At 36.8% G+C, this 19,769-nt stretch overlaps 1 protein-coding gene across 1 annotated transcript in view; it reads left to right on the top strand.

Moving 5' to 3' along the window:
• The first annotated feature begins 9,312 nt into the window (after nt 1-9,312).
• LOC125861462 (uncharacterized) overlaps nt 9,313-19,769 on the top strand; it is a 13,684-nt gene continuing 3,227 nt past the window's right edge. The window contains exons 1-2 of the mRNA XM_049541353.1: nt 9,313-9,604; nt 10,125-10,385. Of these exons, the coding sequence (XP_049397310.1) occupies nt 9,313-9,604; nt 10,125-10,385 (553 nt within the window). The remainder of the gene's footprint in view (nt 9,605-10,124; nt 10,386-19,769) is intronic.

Below are 19,769 nucleotides of genomic sequence, written 5' to 3'. Positions count from 1 at the left end.
ATTTTGTATTAGCCTATGGATCTGGCGCCATTGAAGCACCCAATTTTTTTTCTTTTGAAAACACTATATGAGAATCTCTGTAATGAGTTGGGGAAGCATTACATACAATCCCGCCATTTTTCACGCATTTATGAGCCAACATTTACGAATAACCTGAATTTCACCATTTTTTTGTGTATTAGCCAATAGATCTGGCACCTTAGGGGGGCATCCAAATATTTTTTCTAAAAAAACTATTTGGGGACCTCGATAATGAGTAGGAGAAGCATTCCGTACAGTCCCACCATTTTTCACGCATATATTTGCATTTACTAGTCAAATTTTACGAATTACCCTAATTTCTCCATTTTCATATGTATTAGCCCATGGATTTGGTGCCTTGGACACACAAAATTTTTTCTAGAAAAAATATATAAGGACCTCATTCATGAGTTGGGGAAGCATTACGTACAATCAAGCCATTTGTTTCACGCATATTTTTGTATTTACGAGTAAACTTTTACGAATTTACCTAATTTTGCCATTTTTTGAGTGTATTAACCCATGGATCTGACGCCTTTGGGGCACCTGAATTTTCTTTTTGAAAAAACCGCATGAGGACCTCTGTAATGATTTGGGGAAACATTATATACAGTCCCACCATTTTTCCGTGCATATTTTTGACTTTACGAGCCAACTTTTTTGAATTACCCGAATTTCGCCATTTTTCATGCGTTTTAGCCCATGAATATGACGCCTTTCGGGCACTCAAAATTTTTTCCTGAAAGAATTGTATGAGGACCTCTGTAATGAGTTGGGGAAGCATTACATATAGTCCCTCCATTTTTTCACCCATATTTTTCACATTTGCGAGCCAACTTTTACAAATAACTTAAATTTCACCATTTTTGTGAGTATTAGCCCAAGGATCTGGCGCCTTGGGCACCTAAAATTATTTATGAAAAAACTATATGAGGACCTTCATAATGAGTTCGGAAAGCATTACGTACAATCCCATTATTTTTTTTCATAAATATTTTTGCATGTACAAGCCAATTTTTACAAATTACTCGAATTTCACTATTTTTTTGAGTATTAGCCAATAGATCTGGCATCTTTGGGGCACCTAATTTTTTTTTGATGAGTTGGGGAAGAATTACGTACAATCCTGCTATTTTTTCATGCATATTTTCAAATTTACAAGCGAACTTTTACGTAGTACCCTAATTTTGCCATTTTTTGTGCGTATTAGCCCATGAATCTGGCGGCTTTGGGACACTCAATTTTTTTCCTGATCAAACTATATGAGAACCTCTGTAATAAGTAATGGAAGCATTACATACAATCCCACCATTTTCTCACACATATTTTCGCATTTATGAGCCAAGTTTATGAATTACCAAAAATTCATCATTTTTCATGTCTATTAGCCCATGGATTTGACGCCTTTATGGCACCCAATTTTTTTTCCTGAAAAAACTATATGAGGACCTCCGTAATGAGTTGAGGAAGCATTACGTACAGTCCCACTGTTTTTCATGCATATTTTTGTATTTACGAGCCAACTTTTATGAATTACCCAAATTTGCCATTTTTCGTTTGTATTAGCCCATAGATCTGGTGCCGTGGACACATGAATTTTTTTAAAGAAATATATGAGTACCTCCATATTGAGTTGGGGAAACATTACCTACAATACCGTAGTTTTTATCACGCATATTTATGCATTTACGAGTAAACTTTTACAAATTACTCGAATTTCGCCATTTTTCGTTTGTATTAGCCCATTAATCTAGTGCCTTTAGGGAACCCAAAATTTTTTTCTAAAAAAACTATATGAGGACCTTCGTAATGAGTTGGGGAAGCATGACTTAAAATCTCGCCATTTTCAAGCATATTTTCGCATTTACGAGCCAACTTTTATGAATTACCCAAATTTTGCCATTTTTCGTGTGTATTAGCCCATGAATTTGGAGACTTAGGCACCCAAATTTGTTTTTCTAAAAAAACTACAGGAGGACATATATAATGAGTTGGATAAACAGTATGTACAGTCTCACCATCTTTTTGACGTATACATTTTACATTTACGAGTCAACTTTTACAAATTACCCAAATTTCACCATTTTCGTGTGTATTAGCCCATGAATTTTTGGTGCCTTTGGGACACCCGAAAATATTTTCTGAAAAAACTATATGAGGACCTCAGTATTGACTTGGGGAACTATTACGTATTGTTCCATCATCTTTTCACACTTATTTTAGCATTAACGAGCCAACTTTTATGAATTAGTCAAATTTCACCATTTTTCGTGTGTATTAGCCCATGAATTTAGTGCAATTGGGGGACCCAAAAACTTTTTCTAGAAAAAACTATATGAGGACCTCCATAATGAGTTTGGGAAGCATTACGTATAGTCTCGCCATTTTTTCCACACAAATTTTGCATTTACAAGCAAACTTTTACGAATTACCCAACTTTCGCCATTTTTCGTATGTATTCGCCGATGGATATAACGTATTTAGGTCACCCAGAAACTTTTTCTAGAAAAAACTATATAAGGACCTCTGTAATGAGTTGGGGAAGCATAACGTACAGTCCCGTGGTTTTTTCACGCATATCATCGCATTTACGAGCCAACTTTTATGAATTACCCATGGATCTAGGGCCTTTGGGGCACCCAAAAACTTTTTCTCAAAAAAATTATATGAGGACCTCTTTAATAAATTAGGGAAGCATTACGTACAGTCCTGCCTTATTTTCACGCATATTTTTGTGTTTACGTACCAACTTTTATGAATTACTTGAAATTTGCCGTTTCTCGTGTGCGTTAGCCCATGAATTTGGCGCCTTTGGGGCACCTAAAATTTTGTTTCAAAACCTATATGAGGATCTTCATAATGAGTTGGGAAAATATTACGTACAGTCCTGACGTTTTTTTCACGCATAGTTTAGCAATTACGAGCCTAGTTTTACGAATTACATGATTTTTGTTATTTTTCGTGTGTATTAACCATTAGATATGACGCCCTTGGAGCACCGGTAATATTTTTCTGAATTAACTTTATGGGTACCTCCAAAATGAGTTAGGGAAGCATTACGTACAGTCCCACTATTTTTTTCATGCATATTTTCCTATTTACGAGCCAAGTTTTATGAATAACCCAAATTTCACCATTTTTGTGTGTATTAGCTCATGGATTTAGCGCCTCAGACACCCTAAATTTACTTTTTGATATGAGGAGCTTCGTAATGAGTTGGGGAAGCATTACGTAAAGTCCCGCAATTTTTGTCACTCATATTTTTACATTTACGAGCCAACTTTTACTAATTACTTGAACTTTACTTTTTTTCGCGTGTAAGCCCATGGATCCGGCGCCTTTGGGGTACCTGAAATTTATTTCTGAAAAAACTATATGTGTATTTCCTAATGAGTTGGGGAAGCATTACATACATTCTGCCGTTACTTACGCATATTTTCTTATTTACGAGCCAACTTTTACGAATTACCCAAATTTCATCGTTTTTCGTATGTATTAGCCCATGGATTTGGCGCCTTGGGCACCTGAATTTTTTTTCTAAAAGAACTATATGAGGACCTTCGTGATTAGTTGAGAAAGCATTACATACAATATCACAATTTTTTCACGCATATTTTTGCATTTACGAGCCAACTTTTACGAATTAACCGAATTTTCTCTTTATTCGTGTATATAAGTCCATGGATCTGGTGCCTTAGGTACCTGGAATATTTTTTGAAAAAAACTATATGAGGACCTTTGTAATGAGTTGAGAAAGCATTACGTACAATATCACCAATTTTTCACGCATGTTTTTGTATTTACGAGCCAACTTTTACGAATTACCCGAATTTTCCCTTTTTCGTGTATATTAGCCTATGGATCTAGTGCCTTTGGGTCCCTCAATTTTTTTTCCTGAAAGATTTATATGAGGATCTCTGTAATGAGATGAGACAAATTACGTACAATCCCGCTATTTTTTTTCACAAATATTTTCTCATTTACGAGCCAACTTTTACGAACTACTAAAATTTTGTCGTTTTTGTGTGTATTAACCCATGGATCTGGCGCCTTGGGCACCTGAAATATTTTTTTGAAAAAGATGTATGAAAACCTCTGTAATAAGTTGAGGAAGCATTACGTACCCTCCCACCATTTTTTTCATGCATATTTTCGCATTTACGAGCCAACTTTACAAATAGCCCAAAATTTCCCATTTTTTGTGTATATTTAGCCCATGGATTTGGTGCCTTTGGAGCACCTGACATGTTTTTTTGAAAAAACTATATGAGGAACTCTGTAATGAGTTGGGGAGGCATTACGTACAATCCGATCACTTTTCACGCATATTTTCTTATATACGAGCTAACTTTCAGGAATTACCCGTATTTCATCGTTTCTCGTGTAATAGCCCATGGATCTGTCTCCTTTAGGGCATCCAAAACATTTTTGTTGAAAAAATTATATGACGAACTCCATAATGAGTTACGAAAACATAACGTATAGTCCAACCATTTTTTTCACGCATATTTTTGCATCTAAAAGCCAACTTTTAGAATTACTGAAATTTCACCATTTTTCGTGTGTATTAGCACATGGATCTGGCGCCTTTGGGGCACCCAAATTATTTTTTCTTAAAGGCCTATTTGAGGATCTCTGTAATGAGTTGGAAAAGTATTATGTACCGTCCTATCATTTTTTTCATGCATATTTTTGCATTTACCAGCCAACTTTTACGAATTACCCGAATTTTGTCATTTTTCGTGTATATTAGCCCATGGATTTGGTGCCTTGGGCACCTAAATTTTTTAAAAACTATATAAGGACCTCTGTGATAAGTTGGGAAAGCATTACGTATAGGCTCTCCATTTTTTACACGCATATTTTCGCATTTACAAGCCAACTTTTACTAATTACTTGATTTTTGTCATTTTTCATGTGCATTAGCCCATTAATCAGGCGCCTTTAGGGTACCCAATTTGTTTTTTCTAAAAAGACTATACGGGGACCTCTGTAATGAGTTGGGGAAGAATTACGTACAATCCTACCAATTTTTTACCCATATTTTAGTATTTACAAGCCAACATTTATAAATTACCCAAATTTCACCATTTTTTTGTGTGTATTAGCCCATGGATCTAGCGACTTGGGCACCCAATTTTTTTTCTAAAAAAAACTATATAAGGACCTCCGTAATGAGTTGGGAAGCATAACATACAATTTCCTTATTTTTTTGATGCATATTTTCACATTTACAAGCAAACTTTATGAATTACCCAAATTTCACCATTTTTTTTTATGTGTATTAGCCCATGGATCTAGCGCCTTTGGGGCACCCAAATGTTTTTCTAAAAAACTATATGAGGACCTCTGTAATGAGTTGGGAAGCATTACGTACAGTCCCACAGTTTTTTCATGCATATTTTCGCATTTACGAGCAATCATTTTTGAATTACTCGAATTTCGTTGTTTTTCGTGTCTATTAGGCCAAGGATCGGGCGGCATTGGGCCACCCAATTTTTTTCTTCTGAAAACTATATGAGGACCTCCGTAATGAATTGGGGAAAAATAACATATAGGTTCACCATTTTTTCACGCATATTTTTGCATTTACGAGCCAACTTTTACGAATTACTTAAATTTCACAATTTTTTGCGTGTATTAACAAATGGATCAAGTGCCTTGGGCACCCAACATGATTTTCTGAAAAGACTATATGAGGACCTCTAATGAGTTGGGGAAGCATTACGTACAATCCCACCCTTTTTTCACGCATATTTTTACATTTACATACCAACTTTTACGAACTACTAGAATTTCACAATATTTCATGTGTATTAGCCAATGGATTTGACGCCTTTGGGGCACCCTAAAGTTTTTTTGTCAAGAAATATATGAAGACCTCCAAAATGAGTTGGAAGTATTACATACAGTCTCTGTAACACCCCAAAAATTTCAAAGTTAAGACTCGAACCATTCTTCATTTACTTGAAGGGTCATATTGGATGATTCTTAAATTGTTCATATATGTAAAGGTAAATTATTCAGTGTGGGAATGATTTTGGATATCAATTAAGGTCACTAGATGTAACACCCCGAAAACTAGTAGGCAAAACTAGAGCTTGACGTTAAGGTTAGAGTCTTGAATGTACCTACCCGTACCTTAAAATAAATGTTTTAATGTTAGAACGTCAAGGTTCAAACCCCAAGGACCAACCATGGTTCCTTGAAGAGGACCCTAAGGAGGCTACCTGGGAGGTGACCCACGAGGGAAACTCACGCCCCGTAGGTCCACCTATGCCTCGTGGGTGATGGGCCGTAGGTCAAGGCCCCAGGAGCCAAGTCCCAAAACCCCAAACCATATTCACCAGCATGGGCCATGGGTCCAACCACGGTCTGTCAGTGGTGGGGTGTGGGTGAGGCCTGGAACTGCTATTTGGCAGTTATGTTTAGGGGCATTATGGGGTTTTCCGATTTTAAGTAATATTAAGTGACGTCGTTTTATACTAAATTAGAACACCTATACAAGGATTTTATTACACTAAATTAAGACATCCAAGCCATTATTTCAAAAAATCCCAAAAGAACTCATCCTCTCCAAAAATTCTCTCTCTAAAACTTCAAGGAAGAAGAGGAAGGAAGTTAAAGCTAGGGTTTGAAGGAGCAAGGTTTCCACTCAATTTAATTGGAGATTCATAAATAAGGTATGGTAGTCCTTCATCCATGAATAGTTTCATCCATGGAGTCCCTCCAAACTCAATTTCAAAACTATAATTCCCCAAAAGTTAGGGTTTTACTCCAAGTCATGGATTCCTTTCAAAAAATGATTCTAATGATTTAATTACTCTATATTATGATTTAATTGATGATTTATTAGTCTTTTTATGTTGATATCCCCAAGTATCCATGAAACCCCCATATTCCCAACTTATGACCTTGTGATGTGGGTGAATTGATGAAAGAAGGATATTATGAGATTATGCTTGTAGTATTTGAGTTATTTGAATCATGTTATTATTCATGTCTAATGTAGTAATTCTAGATGTGGTAATTTGACATGAGCTTTGACCTTTGTAAAGGCAAGATATGATATAATTCATGAATTATGAAGGTTATGTACATGCTTTAAGAACACTTTGAGAGGGAAGTGTCCATGATTATGATAATGTTGTTGTGTTGATTGAAAGTCTATTATCATGAACACATAATGAACATAATGTGAAAGATTTTCTCATAGTATAATTATTCTAAGGTTGAAAGGCAATTCTCACCTAATTGAATCTAATGTTACATGAAGCATGGACGATGAAAGGCTATTCTCTGGCATGATCTATTTAGCTATTCTAATGAAGCAAGTTATGACATAATAAGTACTCCATGGGATAAATGCTTAGCACAGAGTGGATACTGTTATGAGATGGAAGCTTCCCCATTAGCAAGGGTGGATTTCTAGAAGTAATCTCTTGAGATGGAAGCTCCCCTGTCAGAAAGGGCGGGTTTCTGGTAGCAATCTCCTTATCCCATAAATTATGTTCCCCTATAGATCTTTAGCTATTGGATCCACCTAAAAAGCTAACAAACCATGGTTTTACCTTAGACAAGTAGGACACCCCTTTTCGTGGGTAACACCGGATTCCATGTTTAGCTCCCATGGTCTATGTCGGTTAAGGCTTATTCCCACTATGATAATGATATGAACAAGAACATGAATTATGAACTATGGTTACTCAAGAAGCTATACTTAGCATGGGTGGGATTATGAGATCTTATTCATGCATTGCACAAGTAGACTTTGAGGGTACTTATGGTATGTTTCTTCTATGATATGATGATCTATGTAATGAACATGCTTATAACTTATGCTTTTCCTTTACCTTCAAAATGATGCTTTAACTTAGTAAATTGCATGCTTTCAACTAAAATGTCCCTTTTAGCATGTTTTCATGATTTTATACATGGCTATCATTCTTAGTGCATTTTGTACTAAACCACATTTTCCTACATTTTCCCCAAGTATAGGGTTTGGTTCTCAAGGTGGTTCCCATTGTGGCTAGAGCATAGATTTGAGCATTTCTCCTAGCTTGTTGGTGAGTCCTCATGATTCGAGGACGGATGCTATTTTTGTAGTTTCTTTCATTATATTTCCATTTTCAGACTATGTTGTATGAGTTGTTTCCCTTCTCAGTGGAACTATTGTAATATATGGCTATATTGAGACAAGTCTAATAGACTTCCACTTTTATTTAAGAAAATTTTGGAGTTGAAATGCATTTTATTCTCTTTATTGTTCTATGCCTATGTTATAATATGCTAGGTGGCTTACATGGTGCCTTTCGGGGTTCGATGTGCCTTGTTACATCTAGGGGGTACCCTTGGGTCGTGACAAACTTGGTATTTAGAGCACGAGGTTTCAAATGATTCTAGGATGATGTCTCATAAGCCACGTCTAGTAGAGTCTTGTTCATAAGTGTGAAGCGCACCAGATTTATGAATGAGAGGCAATAAGATGTTTAGGAAACTACACTTCTTTCATTAATCTTAAGTCATGCCTTAGAGTTTAACTCTATAATTCCTTTTCTAATCCTTCTCCTGTGTCTTCAGGATATGAATACATGAAGGGCTAACGCAAGAAGAATGAAGGGTGACAATGTGAATGAAGAATTTCCTCAAGCTAATAAAGCTCCGATTAGTCCTTCAGCTATGTCGGATGTGGAGGTTAGGTCAGATTTCCAAATGTTGGCCCAAGCCATGAAGACTCAAGCTCAATCTGTGACAACTCAAGCCCAAGCCATGATAGCCCAAGCCAATAGAGAGGTTGTAGCTCCGGTGAACCCTAATGTGAATTCCACTGCTTCTTGAGCGTAGGATTTTGCTAGAATGAACCCCTCTGAGTTTCATGGCTCCAAAGTGGAAAAGGATCCTAAAGAATTTGTGGAAGAGGTTTATAAAGAACTTGATATCATGGGGGTGACTTCGGTAGAGAAAGAAGAGTTAGCCGCTTATCAATTGAAAGGTGTTGCTCAAGGATGGTATAATCAATTGAAGAACGGTAGGCCGGTAGGAGCGGGTCCCGTAGAGGGGGAAGCATTTAAATCGACGTTCCTTAATAGGTTCTTTCCTTGAGAGTTGAGGGAAACTAAGGTGGAAGAGTTCATTAACCTTCGTCAAGGAGGTATGAGTATGAAAGAGTATTCTCTAAAGTTTACTCAATTGTCCAAGTATGCTCCGACTATGGTGATGGATTCAAGGGATATGATGAGTAGGTATTTGACGGGCGTGTCCAAATTGGTAAGAAAAGAATGCCGTACGACAATGCTCCATCATGATATAGATATCTCATGTCTTATGGTGTATGCCCAACAAATGAAGGATGAGAAACTCCAAGAAAATAATAGGGAGGTGAAAAGAGCAAGGACTGATGATGGGAACTTCTCCAATCCTATGTCCGATGGACAAGGTCAACCAAGGTTCAAACAAAGGTTCTCCAACCAAGGTTCCTCAAATGCTTCCCCAAGGGTCAATAAGGATAGGGTGTCTAACCCTAAACCTCAAGGAGACAATGGTGGTGGATCTTCTATGTCTAGGCCTAATTGTGCTAAGTGCGGTAAGAAATATGATAATGAGTGCCTAGCCGGCTCGAATATTTGTTTTGGTTGTGGTAAGAGTGATCATCAATTGATTAATTGCCCAACACTTTCGGTTTAGGTAAAAGAGGGAAAGCAAGCTCCTCCTAGTGGTTCAAACTCCAATGCTCCAAAGCAAAACCACTTTTATGCTCTTCAATCCCGAGGTGCTCAAGAGAGCTCCCCGGATGTGTTGACCATTATGTTAAAATTCTTTTCTATTGATGTATATGCCTTGTTAGATCCCGGTGCTACTTTGTCCTTTGTGACACCTTTTGTGGCCATTAAGTTTGAAAGACTCCCTGAAGTGTTAGTAGAACCTTTTTCGGTCTCTACCCCGGTTGGTGATTCTGTGGTGGCTAGGAGGGTTTATAGAAGTTGTCCCATTTCCTTGTCCCATAGAGTTACTTGGGTGAATTTGGTGGAGTTAGACATGTTAGACTTTGATGTAATTCTGGGTATGGATTGGTTGCATACATGTTATGCCTCTGTCGATTGTAGGAATCGAGTGGTTAGGTTTCAATTTCCAAATGAGCCTATCTTATAGTGGAAGGGGGGGAAATTCTATGCCTAGAGGTCAATTTGTCTCTTGCCTTAAAGCTAGGAAGATGATCCGCAAAAGGTGTATTTACCATCTTGTTAGGGTGAGGGATGTTGAATCCAAAACCTGTTCTCTAGAGTCTGTTCCAGTAGTGAATGAGTTCCCAAAAATTTTCCCCGATGATTTTCCTGGTATTCCTCCCGAGTGGGAAATAGATTTTGGTATTGACCTTTTAGCAGATACACAACCTATCTCTATTCCTCCTTATAGAATGGCTCCGGCCGAATTTACAAAGTTGAAAGAGCAACTAAAGGATTTATTAGATAAGGGTTTCATTCGACCGAGTATCTCTCCATGGGGTGCTCCAGTGTTGTTTGATAGAAAGAAGGATGGGTCTCTTAGAATGTGCATCGATTATCGTCAACTGAATAAAGTGACCATCAAGAATAAGTATCCTCTCCCAAGGATAGAGGACTTGTTTGACCAGCTTCAAGGGGCTAGCTATTTCTCTGAGATTGATCTTCGTTCGGGTTATCACCAATTGAGGGTGAGAGGGGTTGATATTCCCAAGATGGATTTCCGAACCGGTATGGTCACTATGGATTTGTGGTTATGTCATCTGGGTTGACAAATGCTCTGGCGACATTTATTGACTTGATGAATAGAGTGTTTAGTCTATACCTAGACATGTTTGTGATTGTGTTTATCGATGATATTTTCAACTATTCAAGAAGTGAGAATGAACATGTGGACCATTTGAGAATTGTGTTACAAGTTCTTAAGGACCAACAACTTTTTGCAAAGTTTAGCAAGTGTAAATTTTGGTTAAGGTCCATGGCTTTCCTTGGTCATATTGTGTCAAGTGAGGGTATTGAGGTATATCCTAAGAATACGCACGTGGTCAAGAGTTGTCCTAGACCTCTAACTCCTTCTGAAATTAGAAGCTTTTTGAGTTTGGCCGGTTACTATAGGAGGTTTGTTGAGGGGTTTTCCTCCATTGCTTCTCTGTTGACGGCCTTGACTCAAAAGAAGGCTAAGTTTGAGTGGTCGGAGGCTTGTGAGAAAATCTTCAAAGATTTGAAAGATAGACTTACATCCGCTCTGGTGTTGACCTTACATGAGGGTGCAAATAGTTTTTTAGTATATTGTGATGCTTTAGAGTGGGGTTGAGATGTGTTCTCATACAAAACGGTAGAGTGATTGCCTATGCTTCAAGGCAACTTAAAGTCCATGAGAAGAATTATCCTACCCATGACCTTGAGTTGGCGGTGGTTGTTTTTGCCTTAAAAATATGGAGGCATTATCTATATGGGGTTCATGTTGATGTGTTTACCAATCACAAGAGCTTACAATATGTGTTTAGTCAAAAAGACTTGAATCTTCATCACGAAGGTGGTTAGAATTTTTGAAGGACTATGACATGAGTGTCCTTTATCACCCTGACAAAGCTAATGTTGTAGCAGATGCACTTAGTAGATTGTCCATGGGTAGTGTGGCTCATGTAGAGGATGAAAAGAAAGAATTGGTTCGTGAGGTGCATAGATTAGCCTGACTAGGTGTCCAACTAGTGGATTCCACTAAGGGTGGTTTCATGGTCCATAATAGCTCCGAATCGTCCTTTGTGATGGATGTGAAGTCTAAACAAGATCTTGATCCTATATTAGTTGAGTTGAAAGAGTCTATACTCAAGAAGTCCGTTGAGGCTTTATTCCAAGGGGGAGATGGGGTGCTTATGTACCAAAGTCGGTTATGTGTTTCAGATGTTGATGGTTTGAGGGAATTTTTTTTAGAAGAAGCTCATAGTTCTAGGTATTCTATTCATCCGGGAGCCACCAAGATGTACCGTGATCTACGGGAAGTCTATTGGTGGAATGTTATGAAGAAAGATATTGCAGGATTTGTAGCCATATGTCCTAATTGTCAACAAGTTAAGGTAGAGCATCAAAGGCCGGGAGGCTTATCCCAAGATATACCAATTCCCACTTGGAAGTGGGAAGAGGTGAATATGGATTTTATTGTGGTTTTGCCTCGCACTCGAAGGCAACATGATTCTATTTGGGTCATTATAGATCGGATGACAAAATCAGCCCACTTTATTCCCGTCAAGGTTTCTCATTCGGCGGAAGACTATGCCATGTTGTATATAAGAGAGATAGTGAAGTTGCATGGGGTCCCTTTTTCTATTATTTCGTATCGGGGAACTCAATTTACTTCACACTTTTGGAAGTCATTCCAAAAAGGGCTAGGTACTAAGGTTAAGCTTAGCACGTCTTTTCATCCCCAAATAGATGGGCAAGCAAAGCATACCATCCGAACCTTGGAAGATATGTTAAGGGCATGTGTTATAGACTTTAAGGGTAATTGGGATGAACACTTGCCTTTAATAGAGTTTCCCTACATTAATAGTTATCACTCAAGTATTGGCATGGCTACTTTTGAAGCCTTGTATGGTAGGAGATGTAGGTCACCAGTCAGTTGGTTTGATATGGGTGAAATTGTTTTGATAGGTCCCGAGCTAGTTTATGAAGCCATTGAGAAAGTTTGGCTTATTAGAGAGAGGTCGAGAATGGCTCAAAGTAGGCAAAAGTCTTATGTCGATGTGAGAAGAAGTGATCTAGAATTTGAAGTTAATGATTTGGTCTATCTAAAAAATATCACCTATGAAAGGTGTGATGAGGTTTGACAAGAAGGGGAAATTTAGTCCCCGGTAAGTGGACCCATACCAAATTTTGAAACATATTGGGAAAGTTGCCAATGAGTTGGATTTGCCAAATGAGTTGGCTCCGATTCATATGATATTTCATGTTTCTATTCTTAAGAAATGTATTGGAGATCCGGTATCCATTATTCCCCTAGAAGGGTTGGGAGTTGACGAAAATCTTTAATATGAAGAGGTTTCGATAGAGATTCTAGACTGGAAAGTCAAGAGATTGAGAAATAAGGAAATAGCTTCCGTAAAGGTTTTATGGAGGAATCACTTAGTTGAGGGTGCTACTTGGGAGGCCGAGACCGACATGAAGTCCCGATATCTTCATCTCTTTCCTTCTATTCCTATTCAAGCTTGAGGTAAGTAGTTCCTCTTGAGTTTTCCTTGTTTTGGGAGTCATGTGTTATATGTGTTTTCCATGATTTTCTTATGTTATGCATATTCTTGAGAAATTCTTGTTTAGTAAGAAAATGAGTTTTTATGATGATTTTCCTCATGTTGTTGTGCATTGAGTATGAGTTGCCTATTGACTTCATGAGATGAATTGATGAACATGCTTTAGTATGCTTTTGAGTGTAATTTCATATTGGCTCCATGAAATTGTGTTGAACATGCTTTTAGTTGGAGAAAGTAGTTCCTCCTATGAATATGTGAAATGTTGAATTTTCATGCATAATGGGTTGTTAGATGTAGTTCCTACTTCCTTATGTTGCATTGGTTATGTTGGAGATAAAGTTGAAGTTTCCTCCTTTGAATTGCATATTATTTTGATGTTTCATGCATGATGGGCTGCTAGTCTTGAGTCTTTAATTCCGTAAGGTGTCTAGATCATCATTCGAGGATGAATGATCCGAAGGGGGAGATATTGTAACACCCCAGAAACTAGTAGGCTAAACTAGAGCTTGACGTTAGGGTTAGAGTCTCGAATGTACCTCCCCATACTTTAAAATAAATGTTTTCATGTTAGAACGTCAAGGTTCAAACCCCAAGGACCAACCATGGGTCCTTGAGGAGGACCCTAAAGAGGCTGCCTGGGCAGTGACCAACGAGGGCAACTCACTCCCTTTAGGTCCACCCATGCCTCGTGGGTGAGGGGAAGTAGGTCAAGGCCCCAGGAACCAAGTCCCAGAACCCCAAATCATGTTCACCAGCATGGGTTGTGGGTCCAACCATGGTCCGTCAGTGGTGGGGCGTGGGTGAGGCCTAGAACTGCTTTTTGGCAGTTATGTTTAGGGGCATTATGGCGTTTTCCGATTTTAAGTAATATTATACGTAAGTTTATACTAAATTAGAACACCTATATGAGGATTTTATTTGAATAAATTAAGTCATTCAATCTAATATTTCTAAAAATCCCAAAAGAACTCATCCTCTCCAAAAATTCTCTCTCTAAAACTTCAAGGAAGAGGAAGAAGGAAGTTGAAGCTAGGGTTTGAAGGAGCAAGGTTTCCACTCAATTTCTTTGGAGATTCATATCTAAGGTATGGTAGTCCTTCATCCATGGATAATCTTCATCCATGGAGTCCCTCCAAACTCAATTTCAAAACTATAATTCCCCAAAAGCTAGGGTTTTACTCCAAGTCATGGATTCCTTTCAAAAAATGATTCTAATGATTTAATTACTCTATATTATGATTGAATAAATGATTTATTAGTGTTTTTATGTTGAAATCCACAAGAATCCAAGAAATCCCCATATTCCCAACTTATGACCTTGTGATGTGGGTGAATTGATGAAAGAAGGATATTATGAGATTATGGTTGTAGTATTTGAGTTATTTGAATCATGTTGTTATCCATGTCTAATATAGTAATTCTAGATGTGTTAATTTGATATGAGCTTTGACCTTTGAAAAGGCAAGATATGATATATAATGCATGAATTATGAAGGTTATGTACATGCTTTAAGAACACTTTGAGAGGGAAGTGTCCATGATTATGATAATGTTGTTGTGTTGATTGAAAGTCTATTTTCATGAACACATAATGAACATAATGTGAAAGGTTTTCTCACAATATGATGATTCTAAGGTTGGAAGGCAATTCTCACATAATTGAATCTAATGTTACATGAAGACATGGATGGTGAAAGGCAATTCTCATGCATGATCTATTGAGCTATTCTAATGAAACAAGTTATGACATAATAAGTACTCTGTGGGATAAATGCTTAGCATTGAGTGGATATTGTTATGAGATGGGAGCTCCCCCGTCAGAAAGGGTTGGTTTCTAGAAGCAATCTCTTGAGATGGAAGCTCCCCCGTCAGAAAGGGCGGGTTTCTAGTAGCAATCTCCTTATCTCACACACTATGTGCCCCCATAGGTCTTTAGCTAGTGGATCCACCTAAAAGCTAACAAACCATGGTTTTACTTTAGGCAAGTAGGACACCCCTTTCCGGTGTGGGTAACATCGGATTCCATGTTTAGCTCCCATGGTGTATGTCAGTTAAGGCTTATTCCCACTATGATAACGATATGAACAAGAACATGAATTATGAACTATGGTTACTCAAGAAGTTTTACTTAGCATGGGTGGGATTATGGGATCTTATTCATGCATTGCACAAGTAGACTTTGAGGGTACTTATGGTATGTTTTTTCTATGATATAATGATCTATGTATTGAACATGCTTATAACTTATGCTTTTCCTTTACCTTCAAAATGATGCTTTAACTTAGTAAATTACATGCATTTAACTAAAATGTCCCTTTTAGCTTGTTTTCATGATTTTATGCATGACTATCATACTTAGTGCATTTTTGTACTAACCCATATTTTCCTACATTTTCCCTAAGTGTAGGGTTCGGTTATCAAGGTGGTCCCCATTGTTGCTAGAGCTTGGATTTGATCATTTCTCCTAGCTTGTTGGTGAGTCCTCATGATTCGAGGACGTATGCTATATTTGTAGTTTCTTTCATTATATTTCCATTTTTGGACTGTGTTGTATGGGCTGTGTCCCTTCTCATTGGAACTATTGTAATAGATAGCTATATTGAGACAAGTCTAGACTTCCGCTTTCTTTTAAGAAAATTTTAGACTTGAAATGCGTTTTCTTCTCTTTATTGTTCTATGCCTATGTTATGACATGCTAGGTGGCTTACATGGTGCCTTTCGGGGTTCTATGTGCCTTGTTACATCTAGGGGGTACCCTTGGGTTGTGACACTAGAATCTCCTAGCACAAAGTTGAGTTGAAAGTTTCCTTACAAATTAAGTTTTGATGTAAGTTTCCTTACCGATTACGTGGCCCATAACCTATCAAATTAAAGGTATTTGAATCCTCTTTCCAATGCCACCAATTTCGTGTCAATCCAATTTTTGAGTAAAAAGTTATGACTATTAAAGTAACTGATGTAGTGAAGTTCCGTTTCAGCCGTGTGAAAAATTCTAAATAAGGTAATTTTCTTCTCCTTATACCACTAGGAAAACCTTAAAAACGAATTTCCTAACTCCTATAATGCCCTAAACACTCCTATTTCCATCTTTTAATCCATCATTCTCTTCTCTCTCAAACCCTAAGAAAAAAAATCAAAGTAGAAGACTCTATTCAAGATTCTTTAAATCTTTTTCAAGATTCTATCTATCTTTTTCAAGATTCTTTCAATGTTTTTCAAGATTCTTCTTCAAGGTAAGTCCTTCTCCAAGAATTTCATTATTTCCAACTCAAATTCCTCCATACAATTATGAATCACTAATGTAAATCATAATTCTTTGCCATAGAGTTTCAAGAAACTAATTCAAGAAATCTCAAGAAAGTTTTCTTGATTGTTCTCCTTCAAGCTATGATTTCAAGGCTTCTAATCAAGTTATTCTTCAAGATTCTTCAAGAACCTTGTTCGTCCAGGTCTGTAAGGTTATCATAGTTTTGGACTAGTTCATCCTCACGCCCTACAACTACTTTTAGATCAGTAAAAGAGTAATCTAGGATTATTTCCCTAGATTTGAGTATTCTTGAGATAAGTTGATTTTGAGTTCTGGAGTTCATGTTTCTTTTAAAAATTCTATTCCTAATTATTGAGTGTCTATATTGTTATTGAGATCCTTGAGTTGATTTGTTCATGTCTATATTTCAACATGAACCCTATTTTGAGTTTTAAATTTTGAAAAGCTTTTTTTTTAAAAGGCAATACTTGAGTTTTAAATTGCCTTTTTGAGAAAGTTAAGATGAGTTTTGAGAAGGAGTTTCTAAAACATGATTAGTATGACAATCGAGTATGACATCAATGTTTAAGCAGTATGCTATCTAGTTATGTCATCAATGTTTAAGCAGTATGGTATCTAGTATGCCTTCCATGTTTAAGCAATATGGTATCTGGATATACCATCAATGTTTACCCAGTATGACTTTCCGAGTCATCAATGATCATATCACAATATGATTTTGATATATTTTTGAGAAAGAGTTTTTAAGTATGAATTTAGCAAGAGTATAAGGGAACTAAGTATTTCCAAATTTATCAGTTTTTACATTGATAAAAGAAAAACTTTGATTTCTAAATGAGTTATGAGTTCAAAAGATATTTTAAGAGTAGTTACCTTTTTTAAAAGGGTAGTTTGAGAAATTACTGCAAACCAGAGGAAGAGTTATGTTTTTAAAACATATGAGCATGAGTATATATTGGGAGTAGTATTAAGCACCAATTGGGGGAGAGTTCAGACAACTCACAGCCCCATAAACCATGTATGCCAACATGGGTAAAAAGTCATACTTTTTAGATGATTCCTTATTGCTTTTAAGCATAGCTTAGTAGATCCACTTAGTTGAGGAGTTCTATACCTCGGCTAGGTATAGTACAGTTCTGGCAGTGTAGGTGAGACGTTGTTTCATCACGTAGCTCATAGTGATGGTTGTTGGTTAGAGAATCTCCCAATAAAGTTAACGTGTATTTTTATATATCACTTATTATGTTGAGTTCAAAGATGAGAAAGTATTTTGTAAAGCTTTAAATGATTTAACTCCTTTATTTCTCTACATTCAGTTGAGTACATATCTATATTTACAGTAGTCCTTTCATTCAGTTTTTTTTGTTATTTAACTATATTACATACTCATACATTCAATGTACTGATGTCATTTGACCTGCATCTTTTAATGATGCAGATACATGTTCTTATGATTCTCAACAAGAGTCCGTTGAGATCATTTCGTCAGCTTTTAAGTAAGACCTTCTTTCTTCTGGAGGACTCCAATTTTTATGAGTTGTTACCAGTAGTTCTCTTGAGGAGTCGTGGGTCTTGTCCCAACACTCATCCTTGTATACATTAGAGGCTTCACATATAGACAGTTTTGGAGAGTTTTTCAGTTTCAGATATTTTATTTAAAACTTACGTTTATACTCAGTATATTCAACAAAGTTTTGAGACTGAATAAACTATTTTTAAGCATTTCTTTCAATTTGATGCTTATGTATACTTGAGTTAGTCTTTCGCTTGTAGTCTGATAAGGGTTTGCTTGGGACCAACAATGGTTCTTGAGTGCCGGCCACATACAGGGTGTAGGCTCGGGCCGTGACAATCTCACCATCTTTTCATACATATTTTTGCCTTTACGAGTTTACTTTTTTGAATTATATGAATTTCACCATTTTTAGTGTGGATTAGCCCATGGATCTTGCGCCTTTGAGGTACACAAAATTTTTTCTGAAAAAACTATTTGAGGACCTACGTAATGAGTTAGGGAAGCATTACGTATAGTTCCACCATTTTTCACGCATATTTTGCATTTATGAGCCAACTTTTACTAATTACCCAAATTTCACCATTTTCGTGTGTGTTAGCCTATGAACATGGCAACCTTGACACCAATTCTTTTTCCTGAAAAAACTATATGAGGACCTCTGTAATGAGTTGGGAAAGCACTACGTACAATTCTGCCTTTTTTTCACGCATACTTTCCTATTTACGAGCCAACTTTTACGAATTACTTGAATTTCACTGTTTTTCATGTGTATTAGCCTATGGATCTAGCGCCTTTGGGACATCTATTTTTTTTTTCTGAAAAAACTATATGAGGACCTCTGTAATGAGTTGGGGAGGCATGAAGTACAATCCAACCATTTTTCAAGCATATTTTTGCATTTACGAGCCAACTTTTACGAATTACCCAAATTTTGTTATTTTTCGTGTGTATTAGCCCATGGATCTGGCGCCTTTAGATCTCCCTATTTTATATTTTGTAAAAACTATATCCGGACCTCTGTAATGAGTTAGGGAAGCATTACATATAATGTCACCATTTTTTCACGCATATTTTTGCATTTATGAGCCAACTTTTACAAATTACCTGAATTTTGCTATTTTTCGTGTGTATTAGCGCATTGATCTGGCGCCTTTTGGGCACCTACAAACTTTTTCTGAATAAACTATTCAAGGATCTACGTAATGAGTTTGGGTAGCATTACATACAGTCCTACCATAGTTTTCACTCATAATATCACATTCATGAGCCAAATTTTATGAATTACCCAAATTTCACTATTTTCTGTGTGTAAACCCATGGATCCTGCGCCTTAGGGAACCTGAAGTTATGAGTGTTTTCAGTTTCACCATTTTAAGACTATTTTTTCTAGTTCCACTCCTTAATTTGGTTTGCCTTTTCATCTTATTCATCTTTTTTATCTATATAGAAGAATAGTTACATTGTAATTGTTTGTTTTAGTTAATTTTTAATTTTAAAGTGAGGCCTGTAAACCTCATTTATTAAAATATTTGAAAATTACGTAAATCTATTAATAGCGACCATGATATGCTAGTTCTTGCTAATTTATTTAGATGTTTTTATGTTAAATAATTATAAATATAATTCATGTGTGACCTTTTTAAAACTTGTTACAATATTATTGGCCTTGTTTTTCTTGTTTCGGGGCTCGGGGGAGCGGGGTGGGCACCTCGGGGGGG

This window comes from Solanum stenotomum, chromosome 4 (assembly GCF_019186545.1).
Source record: "Solanum stenotomum isolate F172 chromosome 4, ASM1918654v1, whole genome shotgun sequence".
Taxonomy (NCBI): Eukaryota; Viridiplantae; Streptophyta; class Magnoliopsida; order Solanales; family Solanaceae; genus Solanum; species Solanum stenotomum.
The sequence above is the reverse complement of the archived record's forward strand: the minus strand, read 5'-3'. Positions and strand labels throughout refer to the sequence as shown.